The sequence below is a fragment of the Balaenoptera ricei genome, chromosome 4 (assembly GCF_028023285.1).
Source record: "Balaenoptera ricei isolate mBalRic1 chromosome 4, mBalRic1.hap2, whole genome shotgun sequence".
NCBI lineage: Eukaryota > Metazoa > Chordata > Mammalia > Artiodactyla > Balaenopteridae > Balaenoptera > Balaenoptera ricei.
In genome coordinates, this window is record NC_082642.1 from 106,037,564 (window position 1) to 106,059,430 (window position 21,867).

The 21,867-nt window shown below is 42.0% G+C and overlaps 2 protein-coding genes across 3 annotated transcripts in view; one reads left to right on the forward strand and one right to left on the reverse strand.

Annotated features, from left to right (window-relative positions):
- Positions 1–593: 593 nt before the first annotated feature.
- MYH15 (myosin heavy chain 15) overlaps positions 594–21,867 on the forward strand; it is a 189,304-nt gene continuing 168,030 nt past the window's right edge. Inside the window, 9 exon segments of the mRNA XM_059919993.1 lie at positions 594–693; positions 4,939–5,045; positions 8,459–8,608; positions 10,076–10,223; positions 10,865–10,892; positions 12,149–12,242; positions 14,053–14,145; positions 17,215–17,278; positions 17,356–17,451. Of these exon segments, the coding sequence (XP_059775976.1) occupies positions 594–693; positions 4,939–5,045; positions 8,459–8,608; positions 10,076–10,223; positions 10,865–10,892; positions 12,149–12,242; positions 14,053–14,145; positions 17,215–17,278; positions 17,356–17,451 (880 nt within the window).
- On the reverse strand, positions 5,217–5,919 carry LOC132365453 (pancreatic progenitor cell differentiation and proliferation factor-like). Of its 2 annotated transcripts, XM_059922182.1 has the most exons (2): positions 5,673–5,919; positions 5,544–5,635 (listed from the first exon to the last, which is right to left on the reverse strand). In XM_059922182.1, exons 1-2 carry the CDS (start codon positions 5,803–5,805, stop codon positions 5,544–5,546), a joined length of 225 nt encoding a protein of 74 aa, XP_059778165.1. In that variant the 5' UTR covers positions 5,806–5,919. The 2 variants fall into 2 exon arrangements, with proteins under 2 accessions (XP_059778164.1, XP_059778165.1); XM_059922181.1 differs by having other exon boundaries at positions 5,217–5,919.

Below are 21,867 nucleotides of genomic sequence, written 5' to 3' on the forward strand. Positions count from 1 at the left end.
CCACTCCTACAAGGGCCCTGGTGTCCACAGCTCGACATTTCTCAATCTGCCCCATTCCACCACCCACCAAGGTCAGAGCTCTGTGCTTTAAGGTTGCATTATGACTTTCATGGGCTGTAGGCACTTTTGTCCTTCTGGGCCCCTTCCTTCACAAAAAGTATTAAAAATTGCATTTTACAACTGTATTGGTATAAAGACTGATTAATAGAATCCAGGCTGGTTTCATTATTGTATATCATTAAGATTATATTCATATTTTTCTTCTGCTTTTAAAAGAAATTAAAATAGTTTTGTGGGCCCTTAAAAGCATCATAGACTCTAGGCACTGGGCCTTCTGTGACTAGTGGATAAGTTGATCCTGCTAGAGTAAGATTCCTTGTGTACAGTTTTGTCATATACTTGAGACACAGCAGAGAGGTAGTGAAAAAGAAGACTCTTAACCCTCGTTGGTCCATCTGTGGTGAATAGTTTCTCACTTCAGTGCCTGATGTCTCCTTTCCCCTGGTTCCTTCCTACACGTGTCTTCTGCAGAGTGAATCCTTTCAGTTCACGTTTAGGCCTCAGCCTGATTTGGTGGATCACTTTAAAGGAGGATGGACCTGTCAGAGCTTGGCGAGGCCGCGGCCTTCCTCCGAAGAAGTGAGGCCGAGCTGCTTCTGCACCAGGCCACGGCCTTCGATGACAAGACTTGTGGCGCCTGCTGGCTTCACTTTATTTTACTGCTTCCAGGCGGCAGCTCTCTGATCAGTGGAGAGAAGCCATCAGTTCTGGAGCCTAACTTATTTGCTTGGGGTGCAATCTGTCTCTATGAACCACTGAGCAGTTGAGGAGCTCAGGGTGTGGAGGGTAAAGATGGAAGTTTGCAAGGAAGAGCAGGAGGGCCTGGGAGGCAACCCAGGCCCAAGCCCTGCTTACTTGGCCCTACAACAGGTTTTCTCTTCAAGGGAGCACTATTATAATTCAGACAACCCAGGTATGACCCCAGATGAAGTCTTTCTCAGAAGCCTCTTCATGTGGGTAAATAGCGGAGTAGAGTGAGGGGGCTGAAACTGAGACTGCAGGGGGGTTGGTACACTGGTAGGAAGAATGAAGGAAAAGGCTCCAGGAAGGCGGGAGAAACAGAAGCTGTCCTGGGCCCTCTTCAGGATTTGCTGATGCTGGAACTTTGCCCTCTGGCTGTCTTCTAGGTCAGGAGGGTCACTCAGCCAACACTAAACAGAAGATAATTGGGAGACTTGCTCACCCTGCTCAATAATTTCTTGGCAGTTATAGGCAAGGACAAAGGTTAATGAGGATTTACCCATAAGATAAAGGCTGAGTACTACATTAAAATCTCTAAATAAATGTTACATTTCCCCCCCTCTTTCTTTACATGTCTGGGCTGCATGGCCATCTTCTGAATTCTGGTTAATTGGAGACTTAGAGTCAGATTCACAGTGTGATCCAGCATCAAGCCACCTATATATCTCAATTCCAAAAAGTATTCGACAGCACAGCCTAAACCCCAGCTGAGAGTTTTTCTAGTACTCCGAATTAGTCAACATTAGGCTTTAATATGACCAATTATAATTCAAGCCAGTTAGGTAGCACATTCTATTTCCATCATAGACCAGTCCTGGATCAGTTCCCAGTTTCCAGTCATTGGATGTCATTACTGTGATTGGATTTTAGAGTAGCTAATTATAATCCATCAAATCAAATACAATAACAGAACTATCCCTGAGGTCAGAACTGGTCATGCAGAAGCTTATCGCAAGTAGTTAGATAATGAGGGACAAGATCCTAGTGGTGCCAGGGAGAAAATCAAAATGCCAAAGGATTCGAGATAATTGGATGATACATTTAGTAGAATCAGCACAGTAAATAATTCCTTAAAATATAACAATCCACATAATTTCTAATTTTTTTTTTTTTTTGGTCAAACAATCCTTCCTCATAGAAATACATTGGCAGCACAAAGAGGAGAGTCAGCAGAAGTTTTTCATCCCCCTGGGCTAGTAGACAATGGAGTCTGCTTTTTTGAACTCAGGCCAAATGGAAGCTGTGTGATAAGAGTATTTGGCAAGTAGTTTTGGGTTCAAATTCCCTGTTCTTGATGCTTTCTGGCTAATTAGAGCAAATCACTTTACCTTACTGAGGCTCAGTTTCCTTATCTTTCAAATGGGAACATATGCTTTCTCTGCCTGCCTTCCTTCATGAGGATCAAAGAAGACAATAAATGTGAAAAATAAACACAGTGCATTACTATGATACCTAGAAAACTAGAATTGCTGGGTGTCAGGGAGGAAGTGTGCTTTCAGAAATAGAAACAAAACACCATTTCAAGGCAAATGTAAATGATTTTTATAGAACAAGTAAACCATCTAGTTAAAATAACTACAAAACTGAATACAGTGTTACTTCAATTTTGATTAATATCATAGAAAAAAAACTTGAAAAAAATGCTTCAGATAGATAACAGTGGTTATCTCTGAGTTGTTCCATTATGGGTGATTATTTTAAAATGTTTTTCTTTACACATTTCTCTACTTTTAAAGCTTTTTTTTAAAATTTATTTATTTTAAAAATTTTATTTATTTATTTATTTATGACTGTGTTGGGTCTTCATTTCTGTGCGAGGACTTTCTCTAGTTGCGGGAAGTGGGGGCCACTCTTCATCGCGGTGCGCGGGCATCTCACTATCGCGGCCTATCCTGTTGCGGATCACAGGCTCCAGACGCGCAGGCTCAGCAATTGTGGCTCACGGGCCTAGTCGCTCCGTAGCATGTGGGATCTTCCCAGACCAGGGCTCGAACCCGTGTCCCCTCCATTGGCAAGCAGATTCTCAACCACTGCGCCACCAGGGAAGCCCAAGCTTTTTTGCAATAAACACATGTTACCTTTATTTTGGAAAATATATTTAATCATCTAAAGCTATGAAATCATAGAGACAAACCTCCTGAGCTTACAGATGAGAAAACTAAGGCCCAAAGAGTTGAGGCCATTGCCTTACATCTTGTTACTAGTAAAGCCAGGTCTAAAATCCAGGTGGCCTGAATCAAAGCCATTGCTGTCTATGTTTCCATCCTTGCAATTATTCATGAGAATGCAAGGAATTAAAAGTTGACTGAGTTTATTTACTTCATCTTCAGAACCATCCTTCTCTGGGACTCAGTCTCCGGTAGGTAAGTGCTTCCAAAAATTCTTCTCTCCCACTGTTTCCAGAGGTGATAAAAGAAAGAGGTAATCATGAGGCAGGTGATGAACATAATTTCTGAGAGAAAAACTGGAGGGAAAAAAGCTCAGCATATAATATAGAGGAAGAATGCTTTAGTGGAAAAGCTCTGATTTAGGAGGTAAATGATCTAATTTCTAGTGTCATTATTCTAATGACTGTCACTAATTAGCTATGTGACTGTGGACAACTCAATCTCTCTTCCCAGGTTCTTTTTCTAAAAAAAATAAAAATGACAAAAGGGAAATCTGTGCCAGGTGGTACCCATGTTTCTTTCAAGTAATAACACTTGGTTTAAAATGCAGTACCTTAAGCACACACAATGTATGCAAATGGGTGCTTTTCAAAAACAAGCTTATTTTCATAGACATAACACAAAGCCAAATTAGCTTTTGCAAAAAACCCAAAATGATCAGTACAATTAAAACCAGTATTTAAAATGCAAACAACAAGTAGAAGCAAATGCAAAATCAATCAGATAGGAATACAAAAATCCTCTCGCCCAGCAGTTTGAGTGGTGAATTGGTTGTAACCAGGGAAAGGGAAAGAGAGCACAGTGTAGGTGGTGATGGCAGGAAAGTAGTGAGCAATGAAATTCTTTTCGGAGACAAGTGTGGTGGAAGAGGGGTGCGTGCTGCCCAGCTTCGCCTCCTTCTTCCACACTCAGTCCTCAGGTCCTATCGTCCACCTCTGGGGAGAGCGTCTGGCGAGGCCGCCCATCTTGCAGCACTGAGGCTCGCTAGCTTTTGTCACTCACGTGTTGGGGAGGTGGGATGGAGTTGGCACGACCCGCCAGTGCACCCCACAGCCCTGGGCTCAGATTTTCCCTCTTCCAGCCAAATGCTCTCCTTGCCCCCTCCCCCCTATCTACCTGAGGAGCTGTGAATGGGGATTTCTGGGAGCTTCTGGTAAGACTCACTTTCCTTTAAGAGACCCTTTCTTATTCATCTTCCCTAGCGATCTGCCTCAGGTGGGAGAGGAGTTGAGAAGCATCCCATCGAGGCCAAGAGAAGCTGCCTCAGACATTCATAGGAATTCTGGCTCGTGTCACCCAAAGCCTCTTATTGGTTGATATGCTTTGCAGAGGGCTGCTTTGCTAAGGCGTGAGACATGGGGTTGAGGAGGCAGGGGGAGAGAAAAATAATATATGGGGAAAAATAATATGAATCAGTTATGCTGTATGACAGAAATAATCCATATTCTCTCTCCTCAATTCTCCCCCCTCCAAGTCTACCGTATAATTCTCTTAGCAGGCTTTCATTCCAAAGTTAAAAGTAAGGTCTAAAGAAACCCTGACAGACAGACATGGCCACTAACCTAAATTTTCACTTAGTTGCAACCAGACGTTTCTGAGGGAAGATTTTTGGAGGGGAGCTGGGAAGGGTAAGAGCACCAAGCCAACCACCAAGCACCTGGGGCTGTGAGTGGGAGGTAAGTGTGGGGACTGAGGGGTGGGTAAGGTTTTGGCAGGTGACCGTCTTGTAGCAAAATGTTCCCAATCTCCACTTGCTGAAACGCTTCTTGCTCCTAAACAGTCCTTATGTGGGTTTATCTTCAGGGTGAGCGTTCATGATTTTATCTAACTTTGCAACTTCCTATATTGGTGACGCCAGGTCAACAAGCAGACTTAGCAGAAATGAGACCATGTCCATCAGTATGAAAGTGTCCAATATACATTTCCTACAGGGACTGTAGTTAAAAATCCACTTTTTATCCCTCTGTAGGGAAGAAGAAATGCTGGATTCATGATGTGAAGAACGCTTATGTTGAGGCTGAGATTAAAGGGAGTGGAGATGATGGCAGAATAATTGTTGAGACAACAGATGGAAAGGTAAAGAAATCTTTATTTCAGCCCATTGGTGACTAAGTTCTCTGTTTAATTTAATAATTAGGTGTGTCCTTTCTCCAATTGTTTTGTTAAAAACCTGGGGTAGGAGATGCCACCGATACACTTTAGAAAACTCATTAATCTTTTTTTTTTTTTTTTTTTTTTAGCTGGCTGCTTGGAGTTTATTTTCTACTTGGTGCAAGGCACAGGTTAGGGGGTGCCGGGAAGGCTCTCATGTGGCTTGGATAGTAAAGAGTGGAGTTCTCTCAACTTCCTTTTTGGTGTTTTGCTGTTTTGATATTAAAAACCCAACTGCTTCTGTTGGCTGCAGCCTGCTCTCTCAGGGAGGGGAAGGAGGGGGGGCTCTGATGAGCCTAGCGCCTTGGGAGGAAGCCCGGCAGCCGGTGGTGGCCACTCAGGACGGGGGCCTGTAGTTGGTTTGGCCAGGCTGGCCGCCAGGCTGCTGCTTCCCCACGGCTTCCCGAGCCAGGTCACAGGTGATCATGCCGGTGGAGGCCGGGGCTGGTTCTGAGTGCTCTGGGGACTCCAACACTGTGGCCGTGAATGGGAGAGTGGACTTCCCGAAAAAGAAGCTAGCCCACCAGTGTCCCGGGTCAGCTCTGGGGAGACCGGGGTGGCGGGGGATGCCTTCCCCAGGGTACTCGGCACTTCCGCAGGAGCTGTTACTGGAAGTGGAGCCCAGGCGGCGCCGGTAGTAGTCGTGGGTGGCCACGAGCGAGCCGCTGGAGGGGATGGCTGCCATGCTCTTGCTTGTGGGCTGGTGGAAACCTCGGCGGCGACCCCTCGCGCGCCTGGGCGCTCGATCACGGACGGCGGGGACCGGGGCGCTAGGCCACTGAGCCCATCTGCGCAGGAGACCGCGGCCGACGGCTCCACGACCCAGACGCGCGGGGCCCTCATTAATCTTTAAGAAGCTCCTCCACTTAACTGTCAAAGATGTAATGACGAACATTGAAGAATCAGAGTAAACCGGCTGCCAGTGGTAAAGCTCATTGACTCTAGAATGCACAACTTTTTCCACTTCTTCCATCGTATTTCAAGTTCTTTTTTAAAGGTGCCTCTTGGAGTAAATAATGACCTTAGGAACTGTGAAGCAAGCTATGTTTGTAGGATCAGGAAAGAGTGGGATAATCTGAATAAAAATAGAACAGTGTCAGAGGATCCGAGAAATGGGAGAATGGTCAGTAATGTCAAATGCTAGAGAAAGAGATTTAGGGCTCGGAGAGAGCCTTGATCTTCAGAATTAGGAGGTCACCTATGACCTTTGAAAGAGAAGCTTAGGTCAAGCGTTGGGGCATAAGTTAGACTGTGAGGGGTCATAGAGAGAATGTGTAGTGAGGCTGTAACAGTCCCCAACCCCTTCTCCCTGTCACCAAGGTATTCAGAGCAACAGGGCAATATTGTACAGACAGCCTACTCTCAGAACCTGTGCCTGCATCACTGACCTCAGGTGCCTGCCAGCTCCATGGCAGAGAATTGGGCCCTATTTCTGCCCTGACTTGGTTGAACACTTCATTATAGATTTTACAGGTGATTTCCTGCCCATATGCAATTCACCAATCTCCTTCCAATTCTGCCCTTCCCAACTCCATAACAAGCCACATCCTGTAACAAACAGGTACGATCATTATCAAGAAAGTTTGTCTTTTTCATGCCCTTATCTTTGTATTTAGACAATTTATGATCTAAAGCATTGCCATCTGAATTGTAAAATTCTGGAGGCCACTCAAAAACTACCACTTATGATGTCTTATATGCCTTCCTGATGGTGTCTGTACATTTAAAAAATCACAAGTTAGGTAGATTTTATAACTAATTAATGGAATTAAGGGCAGAACTTGGTTCTTATCAATAGGAATACACATATTTAGGCAAGGGAAAAATTCAGAATGTCTTAAATAAGGAAACTAAGGGATTCAATTATTTTCTCCCAGTCTGTGTGTTGTCTTTTCACTTTCTTGATTGTGTCCAGTTCAATTTTATTAGGCCTCCAGATGAGAAGTTTGTTCTTCTGAGCACATTTTTAAAAACTGCTGTCTTTTTTAACAGTGTTTATGGTGATTTGTGAATATAATGTGGTTACAACTATGAAAGAAATCATAGGAAGAAGAACATGAAAGCAATAAGTTAATGATGTAGAAAGAGGAGTCTAAAGGTGGGTGATTTTGTTCTGCTTGACCTTTCACCATCTAATGGAGGTCCCGTTCCCCCCAGCCCCACTCTGCATCCCCCTGGCTCCAGGCTTCCTCCTCCTGATGTTAGAAGTGACTACACTTCCAATCACCTTTGGTCTTTGTAACATTAACAAAGGCAATAAAGCCAGTGGGTGGAGAGTAATACTTAAACTTGGTAACGAAAGGAGAGAAAAATAGAATCAGAGCTGAGGGGAGGTTTTCGATGTAAAGAGACCTGATTATGTTCTATGGGAGAGAAGGAGTCCATGAAATATGGAAACTGAAAGGGACTCAAAAGAAAAGGGATTACTGTTTGAACAATGTCAAAGAAGACCATGGATAGGAATGAGATCAGGAATATTGAGAGTGTGGGAGCCTCAGAAGAAGCAGCTATTACCAACTGGGATTAAATGGAGCAGTCAGCTGACACCAATATGCATTAATCAAGGAAAAGGGCTCTAGGAAATGAGGTTTGGAAACTTCTGAGAGTAACTCTAAGCAACTATTTGGTAGTAGCAATGCAGCCATATTAATTAAGATATCAATACTTATTGAGCACCTACTATGTCCTTAGCATTGTAATAAGGGCTTTAATAACTTTAGAAGAAGAAAACATCTAGACTACTTCTTAAGATGCTTATAATCTAGCTGGGAAATAGTTTAACACAGCCACTTATTAAAACATACACAAGAGTTAATACTATCAAGATAGTACAGGTTATGTATATGGTAAAAGACTTAAGGAAGGAAAAATAATGAGCTGGGGGAGTGGGGGAAGGTTTGAGGAAGAGAATAGGTCTTAAACTAAGTCTGGAAGGATGAGTCTGCCTCCTTGATCGTTCACTCTAAATTCCTTCTTCTAAACCTCTAGGATATGTTGAGACATCTAGAGAGGGGCTAGATCATGTGCAATATAATGTGTGTTCTCTCAGGGGCAGAGTCTGAGGAGCCACAGGATCAGGGCACAGCAATTTAGAAAATTTTGATTCAACAAAAACACTTTTAAAAAACTTTATCTTCGGGCAAGGAGAGAACATGAGTCGGAGGAACACCTGTTTCTTGGAAAAAACAGGTTGGTTTAACTTCCTCTGGCTCCATCCTCTAGTGAGGCATCTTTTTCTTAACTCCTTGAAAGTTCTTCTCAATGCATGGCAAAAATGAATGAGCATAGAAGAAATAAGAAATAGGGGAATATATCTTACATTTTTCTCCTCTCTGAAGAGTCTGAGTGTCAAGGAGGACGAAATCCAGCAGATGAATCCCCCAGAGTTTGAAATGATTGAAGACATGGCAATGCTGACTCGCCTCAATAAAGCATCTGTGCTGCACGCCCTGAAGAGGCGCTATAACCATTGGATGATCTATGTACGCGTATATGCTTCACTCCTGAGACAGAATGCTGACACCACATTGGCGATGTCCCAGCCCTCTTTTGGGTGAAAAAGATATTGAATTTAAGCATACTCATATGAGAATAATCCTTGAGAAATGCCCACTGGGAAGGGACATTATCTTAGCGTTTCCCCAATTTTATTTGGTCAGTATTCATATCCCTTCCCACAGGTTTTCATCCTAAAGTAAAGGCATGAGGCTTGGAGCATGATAGACCCGTGTGCAAATGCCACCTCTGTTTCTTACTAGTAGTTTTCTTCTTGAAGTCACCTTATCTGTAAAGTGGGATAATAATGCCTGTCTCTCCATGGTAGCTTGGAGGATGAATAAAAGAATGTAAAGCATGTAGTTCAGTGCCTGTTACCTAGTTAGTGCTCAATAAATGGAATAATTTTTTTTCATCCTCATTAAATTGGTGATGATTGGTTGCTCAGCTTCTTTAATTCACTCAGAATCTACTCGGCAGGAGCTGCACTGAGCAGATTAGGCAAAGATGATGGCATTTGGGACCCATTGCTATAGCAGCCTTGCCATACAGCCAGCTTGCTCCTGGGCGCTCTGATTTACGCTGTGACTGTCTTTGTTTCCCTAAGATGCCATAACAAAATTACCGCGAACAGGGTGGCTTAAAACAATAGAAACTTATTCTGTCACAGTTCTAGAGGCCGGAGTCCAAGATCAAATAAACTCAGAAGTCACACTCCCTCTGGAGCCTCTAGGAGAGAATCATTCCTTACCTGTGCTGGTTTCCGGTGGCTTTTGGCATATTCCCTGTGGCCGCGTCACTCCAATCTTTGCCTCCATCTCCACATCACCTTCTCCTCTGTGCGTCTCTTATACGGTGATTAGCTGTTGGATTTAAGGGCCCATCCAGATATCATCCCGAGATCCTTACCTTAATTACACGTGCAAAGACCCTTTTTCCAAATAAGATCCCGTTCACAGGTTCTGGCGGTTAAGACGTGCACGTATCATAGCCACGGTCCAGCCACCACGGTTTGAGTGACCCACATGAGCTACTACCCCAGTGCCTTAAGCATCAGCTTCCTAATCTTGCTGAGGCACAGATTCGCTTTGGGCCTCAAATGCCTGAGAGCTGGTTACCAAAATCAACAAGACTGCTGGCAGCGTCCTCCTTGTCTTCAAAAGGTGTGTGTGTGTGTGTGTGTGTGTGTGTGTGTGTGTCAGACAAGTTAGTGGTTGACAGATCTCCCAGGGGAGAGGTAATCCCAGGCCCCCTTGTTACTCTAACCTGATTCTGTCTCTTCCTATTAGAAGTCCCTGCTGTGCAAGAATCCAAAAGCTCTCTTTCTTTTAGTTCCTTTATAAGTAAATATTCGAGCAAATGTTACCTGACATTGAAAGAGCTGACAAACCTGGAAGTATTCCTAACTTGTTTTCGGAAATCTTTTCTGATCTTCTGTCTTCTGTCTGATCTTCTGTCAGGGTCTCTCCTGTGTGAGCATCAACCCTCAAAAGTGGCTTCCAGTGTAACACAGAGCAGTGGAAGCTGTCTACAAAGGGAAGAGGCGATCAGAGGCTCCCCCTCACATCTTCGCTGTGGCCAGTAATGCCTTTCAGGTTATGCTTCACAGTAAGTGGCTGCCCTACAAAATGAAGGGTAAAAATATCTGATCTACTTTTTCTCCGTGTCACTAAGAGGCAGGTAGGCATTGTTAGCGGAGCATGGCCTTTATAGTTGCCTAATCACTTGAAGCCTCCTTTTCCTTCTGGATAAAACTTGGGCAAAATAGGGCCTACCTCCTAGGGTTATGGGGACGATTAGCTCGCATATCAAATTAAGTGAGATAATGCCTTGAAAGTGCTCAGCCGTGTCTGGCCCAGAGTGAGCCCCCTGTAGATGTCAGCTTTTATTACAAAAAGTACCTGCTAGAATGTCTGGCACAAAGAGGTTATTCTGTAGCTATTATTACACTAGGCTTAATAAAAGGCTTAAAATAGCGATATGTCAACCATTCGTCATTTACCATTTGTATTTGGAGCAAGGAAAGAGTGATAGAATTTGTATGATCTTATGACTGGCCTACATAGAGTCAAGAGAAAATCTATTTTACTTTGTACCATTGAAATAGTATTTTTTCTAACTGTATACAGAGCAAATCCTTCTCCTTGTGTCTGACTTCAAACCGTAACCAAGGAAATGTTGAATAAGTTCATGCCAATACATGGCAGCTCTGGTAGAAGAATGATCTGACATTTTCCTTTCTTTTGTAGATTGAAAGAATCAGTCTGTACTCTTCACGTTAAGTGTTTGCCTTGCTTTTTCTTTTTGGCCAGCAGTGAGAGTTTCAATCGAAACAGACACTTACATTTCACTGGATATGAAACATAAATTCACTGCCTTTGAATTGTTGTTCTTTAGATACCGAATACATTCTAGGCAAGAATAAGATAGGAAATTGTCATAACACTTTAGTCAGTGATTAGCCAAATATGGTGCCAGCTAGGCTGCCTCCCATTTTAGAAGATTCTTTGGAACCTGCGGTGCACATGCTGGTCTTAATCATTTTCTTGATGGAGAGAGCTCCCTGTCCAAATGATCATTTTCAAAGTTCTCTGGTCGGACTAACTGGGTGGAAAGACTGAAAGTCCAGTGGGTATGACCACAGAATAGATAACATGCTGTTGTGAGCAACCAGAATGGGACAGGCCAAGGTACATTAAGTAGTGGGAACTAAAAGATGGTGAGGTTTAGTGGGACAAGAAAAGGGAGTGAAGAAGAAGGATGGAAAGGATTTCACTGATACCATATTGTATGTTAATTTTGACGGGAAGAGCATTGGCTGGCCAGGTGAACTGTCAGTATGGTGGCTGAGGGGAGAGGCTGGGACTCGAGAAGCAGTCAAATGCTCAAGTTCTTGCCCTTCCTATGCAGTGATGATGCCGCCTCATGTGGTGGGCTGTCCATTGGCTTCAGCCATCCCCAGAAAAATAATAGGTCTCAGAATCTTAGAGCTAGAAGGGTGGTTAAAGTTCAGCCCTTTGCAGAGAGGATAGACTATTTTCTGGAGTTTCAGGCAGATAAAGGCAGGCCTTGATCCTATGACGCTTTGGGTGAGAGGCTATAAATTCACCGTTGTGTCCTTTCCACATTACAAAGTTAGCTGATTATCAAAGGTAAAGGCCAGGTCCATGTCATGGTAGCCTTCATATGTGACAATCTCTTGAACAGTTGGTGGTGAGGAGACCTATCTCTAATTAGCAAAGATACTCTTCAGCTTTTTGTTAACAGGACCATGAGGAACAGGCTTCTTATTTTTATAAAGTCTTTGATCTTTCCCTACTCCAGATTTTTGCTCATGATATTTTTCCAGCCTGAGATGTCCTTCTCCTTCTCCCAACCAACTAAATGTCTGCATCTCCTTCAAGTTCCCTCTTAAGTTCCACTTTTCTATAAAACTTTCCCTCTTGCCTTAGCTTATATGGTTAAAATTATTTATCTTTCATTGCATTTATAATCTGAACCAGTTAACTGTGTCATTGAATTTCCAATCATAGAGGAGAATCTGGTGCTGGAAAGACTGTGAACACCAAACATATTATCTAGTAATTTGCCACCATAGCAACCACGGGTGAATCCAGAGAAAAGCCAGTAAGTGTTTATACATCTTGGCAGAAAAGGTGGGTGGCCCTATCTGCTAATCATGGAGGCTCTGCCCCGATCACTTATGGGGAGAAAGGAGGAAACTGCACCATAGAACAATTAAAAAATTATAGAAAATTATTTTTCCCCATTTTTCCTTTGCCTCTTGGAAGGATCATCAAGTACTCTGAACCAATAACCCGAAAACATTAAATTACATAATTTGTTTCAGATCTGTTTCAAGGGGCATTTACTGGCCTGATCTTTGTTGCTTGGACCCTCTGAGAATTAACTACTTAAGATCCAAACCACCTTCCCCCAAAACTAGGGTTACCAATGCCTTGAATGGCCACTTTTGATATTTCTTAATATTGAATATCTTCTTTGTGGTATTTCTTTAGCTACTGTGAGATGTCAGAATCCCTCAAATATGTACCAATAGAAAGAACTCTGCTTCCTTTACCACTAACTTCTGGACAAAATCCCAAATGCCCAATGGATGTACCCTCAACTTCAATCACATTCTAGGTTCTGAAAACTTTACCTTCTCTCTTTCTCTAATTATTTTTATCCTTGGTAATTTTTGCTTTAGCTTACTTTGTTTAGCTCCATTAACAGGTTGATGGTAATAATCTGAGGATACCTAGACCATGAGAGTTGGTATGCAAAATAAGATTAGCTAATGCTGAGCAAAACTCAAAATCAATGAGTTACTGAGCTGTTGGAGCCTCTCATCTATGTCTGACATTGCTGCTTTGCTTTTTCAGTATGATCCTAGATGTTTCCTGCTGTATTTGCAAGATAAGAAGTATATCAAAATAGCAATCTAGTCCAATTTCCACACCATAGAAAGTTTCTTTCCAACCACCACATTCCTGAATTTGATTGATTTCTCTAGGTATCATTGAATTCTATTATTCACTAGATATTACTTCATTTGTGTGTACATTTTAGGTTGTTTTGTGTGCATTTGTTTGTTTGGTCTAACCATTGAGCCTGATGATAATACATAACACAATACATAATACATAAAAGTTCTGTGAAAAATTTTGCTTATATAGCCCTTTTATTTATTTAAAGGACAGTAGACCCATAATATATAGAGGGAATATAGTATTTGTAAATCTATAAATTCTTAAATACCACGTATTATGAAATGCCCCCCATAAAATGTATCTTTGAGGCTGACTGGAAAAAAACAAAGCTATGTTGCAGTTTAGGTGCTAAGTGGTGGTTAGGACTTGCTCAGTGTAGGTGACCTGCTTTGGCCCATCGGCCGGAGCCAATATGATTCAAATTCAAGACCAATAATACCATTTCAAGTCACTGCTTGGTATGAACCTCTAGGTTACTTAGGAATAATAGCAAGCAAAAATGTAATTTAATAATGCCGCGTCTGCTGTATTATTTTTGGATAAATTTCCAGGTGTGAGGATTGAATGGGAAGAGAGGCAGATTAGCAATGAGGGGGAATATATGGAACGAAGTTTGGAAATAGGCTATGGTATTTGTTGTTGTTGTTTACTTTGGTAAAATATCAGTTTTCTTTTCCTACTCAGGCCAATGCCAACCAAAAGAGAAGCATTGCAAATAAATGAACTCCCACAAAAGTCATGGGGCGTCATATATTATCAATCTTTCATCCATCTATTTTTGAGTTCCCATTCCAAAATAACCTTTCATCACCAAATTTGGAAGTAGTTTTTGGCTACTGGTTACCTAAACAAGAATGAGTTTTGACCTGGATATGGAGGGCTTGCCATATTACAGAATTCTGGGAAAAGTTTCATCAGCTGTATTTCTCCTACCTGTATCCCAGGGGACTCTACAAAATCAAATCAAATGAGTGAATCCTGTCTTGGAAGCATTTGGAAATGCCAAAACCCTGAGAAATGACAACTCCTCTCGCTTTGTAAGTAACATGATTGAGCAATATATCAGAGTCTTTAGTTTTTAGCAAATGGTAAAATTCATACCTGAGCACACAGATCCAAAAAAATTTTTAGAACATCAAAGAAGGTTATTGATTAATGTTCATAATATTAGATTCCTCAAGGAAGTCCGCCAGTTTCATCATTAAGACAATTAAAAATACATAGAAATATGTACTTGAGAAGCTTCTGCTGTTTGGTCAGTTTCAGGAAGAAAATATTTATCTTAATAGTTTCAAATTCCTTTCTACTCCCAGTAGGGAAGCTCATTCAGCAAATTCTAATAATGTTTTATATTTTAGTACATTTTACAGATCTGTAAATACTTTCTCCTTCATAATTTCCTATACTCCTTGTAATAAGTCATTTTAGTAAGCACTTCCAAATTCACTTACTACAATTATTGTTTCTACTCTTGCCTATGGCCTCCCTGCCCCCGCATATTTTTCATTGAGGATTTTTTTGGGGGGCACGGGGAGAAAGCACTTTTTAAAGTTGCTTTTGATAAATAGCAGTCCCATGATAGAAGAAGGATTTGGATTTCAAACTCAAGCTTCACTAATCCGTTTTATGCCAAGAATGAGTGGCAGGGAGCCACTATATAATTTACAAGGAAATTTGCAGAAGGCTTCCTGTTTGAGTCTCTAGGCATAATTAAATAACAGCCTCCTGCTGATTTGGCTGTTTTCCCTCCAAAGCCTTAGAGTTGCCCTGACTACACTTACATCTCCTTGCGATGTCCGGCTGCATAGCAGGTACTAATACTGGGCAATAAAACAACTGCTAGATTTGGGATTTGTTAGAATGTGGAGGGATTTTCCGCTTAAATATGAAAGAAAGAAAGCTGAAAAAAGAACACAAAAAACCGAGAGGGCAAAAGGAAGGATGGAAGAGAGGGAGGGAAAAAAGGAAGAAAAAGGAAAGGGAAGAGAGTAAAAGAAAAGGAAGAAAGAAAAGAACAGTAAGTAGAAAGAAACGTAAATAAGGAAAGAAAGCAACTGAAAAAGACCAAGAACAAGAAAAAAGTTGGAAGGATAGAAGGAAAGAAAGAAGTAGAAAAGCAAAGTAAACAAAATGGATGAATGGAAAGAAGGAAGGAAAGAAGGGAGAAGGAAAGAGAAGAGGGGGTTCAAAAAATCAAGAAATCCAGGTTAAATTCTTTTGATTAATACTCTGTATGTATACTATGAACAAAGAATGTCACCTGCCATATCAGTAAAAAAGGATGTTGCAGCCATCAAGCCATCAGCCACTGTGGTCACCCCCTACCCCACCACTGTGCACCCTGAGGGGATTCAGGTTGGAGAAAAGCAAGATATTGGCTCTAGATAGTTAAGGTGCATATCAAAGGAACAATTTCAATGAGCCAGACTCTTGCATCTTCCCATACATAGAAAAGCACTAAATTCATTAACTTGAGATGTCTGATTTTCTTTAATTAGCAGTAATCTTTCGATGTTCTAACTACCTGGTTTTTGCTGTAAAAACTCCTATATATCCAGGGACCTCCCTTACCTCTGCGGAGCAGCCCCTCAGAGCTACCTGAGAGGCTGTCTTCTGGGCTTAAGCCCTCAGAAAGTCCACCGAATAAACATAGTTCTCAACTTTTAGGTTGTGCATTTTTTTCAGTTGACAATACACATATTTATATGTAAATGTACACGTGCATAGAGGTACACATATGTGCACATATTTGTGTATATATATACATGCGTATGTTTGTGTGTGTGACTCCCAGTAGCCTGCATTTTGTTTTTGTTTTTTTTTTTTTAGCCTGCATTTTTTAACTTAATGGCTTAACCACCTTGTATTGGCCGCTTTCCTTCTCTTGCCTGGCTGCAGTCCTGGTCTGATTCCTTCCTCGCATGGGTACACGTCTACCAGTCTGCCTTCCCCTCTGCACCAACATCCTCATCCTGCGGGCTCTAGCCCCCTGGACTGCCTCCTTGGCTGTGTCTTGATGCACCTGGGCTCTGTCACTTCTGGGCAGACTCTCTGCCCCACTAGATCCTATCTTATGGCTTTTCATTGACAGGGAAGGAAGGGAGCCCCATCTATTATTCATGTCAAAGTTGTGTTTAAAACACAAGTCAGATCATGTTACTCTTCACTTAAAACCTCCCAATGTCTTCTCAGCACAAAATAAAACCCCATTTCTTCCTGTGGCCACATGGTTTACCTGATATGGTACCTGCTGCCTGCCTATACTCAGACTCCGTTTTCTGCCCCCTTTTCTCTTACTTGCTACACTCCTGCACAACTGCCTTTTCTTTTGATTTCAAAACACACCAAATATTCCTACATTAGAGCTGTTACATTAGCTGCTTACACCTAGAATCTAGAAGAGCCATGAACACACCTACTTTTCTAATGTGGTATCTCCAGTGCCTAGCAGGTTTTCTGGATCATAGCAGATGCTCAACAAATGTCTGTTTAATAAATGGAAGAATACGCCAAGCAGATATTATTTTTCTCATTTTTAGATAAGAACACTGAGGCCCAGAGAGATTCTATAATGCACGCAAGAATGAACAGCCAAGGGGGCGGGGATAAATCAGGAGTTTGGGGTTAATATATATGCATAACTATATATAAAATAGATAATGAATGGGGACCTACTGTATAGCACAGGGAACTATACTCAGTGTCTTGTAGTGAGCTGTAATGGAAAAGAATCTGAAAAAGAATATATATATATATATATACACACACACACACATACATATATATGTATGTATAACTGAATCACTTTGCGGTATACCTGAAACTAGTACATTTTAAATCAACTGCACTTCAAAAAAAAAAAAAAAAATAAGAAGAAAAAAAGAAGACACAGCCAGCAATCAGCAGGTCTGAGGCTAGACTCCAGGACCACGGCTAGTCCTGATGACACCCCAGCTGCCTCTCGACATTAACTGGTGCCATCACAGACCCGTGTTGCGTTTTTTTAACTTTGGGGCAAGTAATCACTTTGGGAGTGATGTGTGTAATGAAGCCATTGCAACTGCTTGGAATGTTTCAATAGGAGACTGTGTTCTGTGTCCACCCAGGGCAAGTTCATCGGGATGCACTCTTGTGCCAGAGGCAAGCTGTCATCTGCAGACATCGACAATTGTAAGTAGCCACAGCACTGTCTAATTACTTTTCTTCTACACCTACGTTTGAATCTTTACTCATGTCTCATCATGCAGATTTGCTTGAAAAATCCCGGGTGGTTTTCCAGCAGCCTGGAGAGAGGAACTACCATATATTCTATCAAATTCTGTCTGGGAAAAAAGAACTTCATGGTAAGTGTATTATTCTGGAGCTGAAGTTCATTCTAAAACAAGAGACAATAGTCAGATTACTGGAACTGGAAAAGTGCTGTTTAATGTCTCCTAGCCTCTTTAGGATTCAGTTTGTTCATCCTAAAACTTAAGAAATTGAACCAATTATAGAACCAATGTTCTGTAATTTTACATGGGTAGAGAGTAAATGGTAGCACTTTTTTTCACTTTGGTAGTATTTGGAGGTGGGTAGGATGTGCAGCAGAGGTAAATGTGTGTGTGTGCGTGTGTGCACACATGCTTGTGTGTGTGTGTTTGTGTGTAAAAAGCATTAGATAATTTTAAAGCCTTAAATGACTAAAACCACTAATCATTTAAGTGGGTGCTAGAGACCAGAGGCCAGAGGTGGGAGACATCACCATGGTGTTTAGTGGTTAATGGGAGTTTTATAAAGAAAGGAGGACTTGGGTTGGGATACGGAGATTGGGAAGGGGATGTAACCAGAGTAATGTGTGGAGGGTATTTCCGGTAAGAGGAACAGTGTACGCAATGTCAGGAAAAGGTAAGGCAAGATCAGGGAACAGAGAGACCAGATGAACTGGAGGAAAGGATTTTCATAGAGGAATAGTAGAGGTTTTATTCTGATGGTGTCTGAACTCAGGAAGTTGGGAAGGTGTTGTGTGCATGTGTGTGTGTGAGTGTGTGTATGTGTGTGTGTTCCTGTGTTTTGTGGGGCGGGATGGGGTAATAGGAGGTCGTAATTTGTTGAGGGCAGTGGCAGTTAGGCTGGTGTGATGGGCAGGATAGACTGGAGGCAGAAATACTGAGGGAAGTGATTGCAATAGTCCCAGGATGAGATGACAAGACAGTTGTCTAAGGCACTGTCTGTGGGAATAGAGGGCAAGGGGATGGGCTCATGGAAGAATAGAAAAGTCTAGGCAATGATAAAATGTAGAAAGGAGGGAAAGTGTTGAGTCAAAAATACTCCCAAGTTTGGTAATTTGACTAGGGTAAAAGTAGTGCCATGAACAGAAGTGGAAAAGCAACTTGTAGGGTAAGAGAACGGACTTCCTGTATTCACTCAACAAATATTTATTGTGGGGCTGCTATGTATACACTGCTTTTTAAGCATGGAGGATAGAGAAGTAAACAAGACCCACAGGGCCCTGCCCTCGTGAGCTTACATTCTAGTATGGAAGACGGTAACAAACAAGTAAACAAAGAAATATATAATTTCAGAGAATGGTAGGTCTATAGAGAAAAATAAAGTGGGTGAGGAGATGGAGTGAAATGGGGTTTGGATGATGTTGTTTTATTTTATTTTTTTAACATCTTTATTGGAGTATAATTGCTTTACAATGGTGTGTTAGCTTCTGCTTTATAACAAAGTGAATCAGCTATACATATACATATATCCCCAATTCTCCTCCCTTTTGCGTCTCCCTCCCATCCTCCCTATCCCACCCCTCTAGGTGGCCACAAAGCACCGAGCTGATCTCCCTGTGTTATGCAGCTGCTTCCCACTAGCTATCTATTTTACATTTGGTAGTGTATATATGTCCATGTCACTCTCTCACTTCGTCCCAGCTTACCCTTCCCCCTCCCCATGTTCTCAAGTCCATTCTCTGTCGGCATCTTTATTCCTGTCCTGCCCCTAGGTTCTTTAGACCATTTTTAAATTTTTTTTAGATTTCATATATATGTGTTAGCATACGATATTTGTTTTTCTCTTTCTGACTTACTTCACTCTGTATGACAGACTCTAAGTCCATCCACCTCACTACAAATAACTCAATTTCATTTCTTTTTATGGCTGAGTAATATTCCATTGTATATATGTGCCACATCTTCTTTATCCATTCATCTGTCGATAGACACTTAGGTTGCTTCCATGTCCTGGCTATTGTAAATAGAGCTGCAATGAACATTGTGGTACATGACTCTTTTTGGATTATGGTTTTCTCAGAGTATATGCCCAGTAGTGGGAGTGCTGGGTCATATGGTAGTTCTATTTTTAGTTTTTTAAGGAACCTCCATACTGTTCTCCATAGTGGCTGTATCAATTTACATTCCCACCAACAGTGCAAGAGTGTTCCCTTTTCTCCACACCCTCTCCAGCATTTACTGTTTGTAAATGGCCAATCTGACTGGTGTGAGGTGATACCTCATTGTAGTTTTGATTTGCATTTCTCTAATGATTAGTGATGTTGAACATCCTTTCATGTGTTTGTTGGCAATCTGTATATCTTCTTTGGAGAAATGTTTATTTAGGTCTTCTGCCCATTTTTGGATTGGGTTGTTTGTTTTTTTGATATTGAGCTGCATGAGCTGCTTGTAAATTTTGGAGATTAATCCTTTGTCAGTTGCTTCATTTGCAAATATTTTCTCCCATTCTGAGGGTTGTCTTTTCATCTTTTTAATGTTTTCCTTTGCTATTTTATTTTATTTTATTATTATTTTTTTGGCTGCACCACACAGCTTGCAGGATCTCGGTTCCCTGGCCAGGGATTGAACCCAGGTGACACGGCAGTGAAACCCTGGAATCCTAACCACTAGGCCACCAGGGAACTCCCAGGAGGTTATATTTTAGATAGAAGCATCAGATAAGACTTCTCTAAGAAGGCAATGTTTTGGGAATCCCCTGGCTGTCCAGTGGTTAGGACTTGATGTTCCTACTGCAGGGGCCCGGGTTTGATCCCTGGTCAGGGAACTAAGGAACTAAGATCCCGAAAGCTTCTTGGCAAGGGAGGTGGCGGGGAAGAAGAAGGCAATGTTTTTCCAGACACCTGGATGAGTCAGAGAACAAGTAGGCAAAGATTTCCAGGAAGAAATTTCCAGGAGGAAGTAACAGTGAGTGCAAAGGCCCTGACGCAGGAATGCATTTGGTTTATTCTTGGAATAGAACAATGGCCATCGTGGGGGGCAGAATGGAGGGGTGGAGGGTGTAATGTACGGGCAGATAGGCTGGGTCAGACCAAGCAGCACCTTCCAGGTTATGACGAGAGTTTACATCTCGAGTGCTATGGAAAGTCATTGGAAGGGGAGATTGACAAGCTGATTGGATTTCAAAGGTATTGCATCTGTCACTGAGGACAACGGTACTCCCACAGGAGTGACTGTGGGATGAGATTGGAGATCCAGGTGAGCAAATTGATGGGGAACAATCCCTCCCCAGCTCATTATGCCTAGATGAAGTATGGTATAAATCCAGCAGCATTTTGACTACATGGTCTTCAACTCCAAATTGTTCTCACCAAATGGAGAAAGCTCTACAAACTGGACAGTTATTTTTGCCATGGGTGCAGCTGGTGATAAGAAAGCAGCATCTACTCTCTTTCCCACCTTCCCTCTACCTAACCCTGGAACAGGTTGTTTTTGGGTTTTTTTTGTTGTTGTTTTTTTTGGTCTTCCTTTGACTAGCCCTGCCAAATCTAACATTCTTGACACTCATTTCTATGCTGTGCAGGGTATCTGACACATAGGGTCCAATGTGAGTGCCAACAGTGACTGCAAGATTTTTTGGAGCTTCTCTGTTTACTAATAGAACCATCTGAAGACTGGGCTGCTATGGAAAATTCATGCTTATCATGAATTCATGTACTTTGGTCAGTCTGTGGGCTGCTGAAATTGATTAGTGTACAAAGGCTGACATCTGGTGGTGCAAGTTGGGTATTGTCAGTTCATTTGTTTATGGCACTAATTGTCATTCTTTGGGGGTATTTAAAAATTTTAAACTCTTTCTATTCATGGCTGCCAAAGAAGAGCTTTAGAGTGTCCTGAGGAGTGACACAAGAGGGCAGAGCTTAGCAGTATGAGGACTGTGTCCAAATTTCCAAAAATAGGAGCATTTGTGTATGACAAACGAATCGGGTGCGAAAAATGACAGCAGAGGCTGGCCACCCACTGAAGGAGCCAAGGAAATGGAGTGATGTGTCATCCCAGAGCCAGTCCTCATTTAACCTCTACCTGTCCTGGAAGATCTCATCTCCCCTTTCCTTTCAGTTAAGGCTGATCCTTGTTCCAGGTACAGCTAGAACCCACTTCCCCAGTCCCTTCAGATAAGGCTCCTTGAAATCCTTTAGTTCTCAACATCATCTGTATATCTTGGTCTGGCATATATCTTCCTTTTTCTCTTCTTTTATTTGATGTTTTTCTTTATATTTATTTATCATGCTCACTCTTGCTATTCAACTGTTGTGTAAACTTCAGGAGGGGAGGTCAGGAAACAAGTCCTTGACTCTTAGAATCCTTGACACTTTGCCTAATACTCTGAGAACTCACTCCATAAAGTGACAGTAATACACAGTGGTGGTTGCCAAGAGGTGCACCTGAGAATGTCTACTGGTGCCCTGAATGCCTCTGGGGAAGGAAATGGTCAGAGTCTGGACCTCCTATTCTGGAGCATATTCAGTTTACCCTCTTTACCCATTAAGTCTC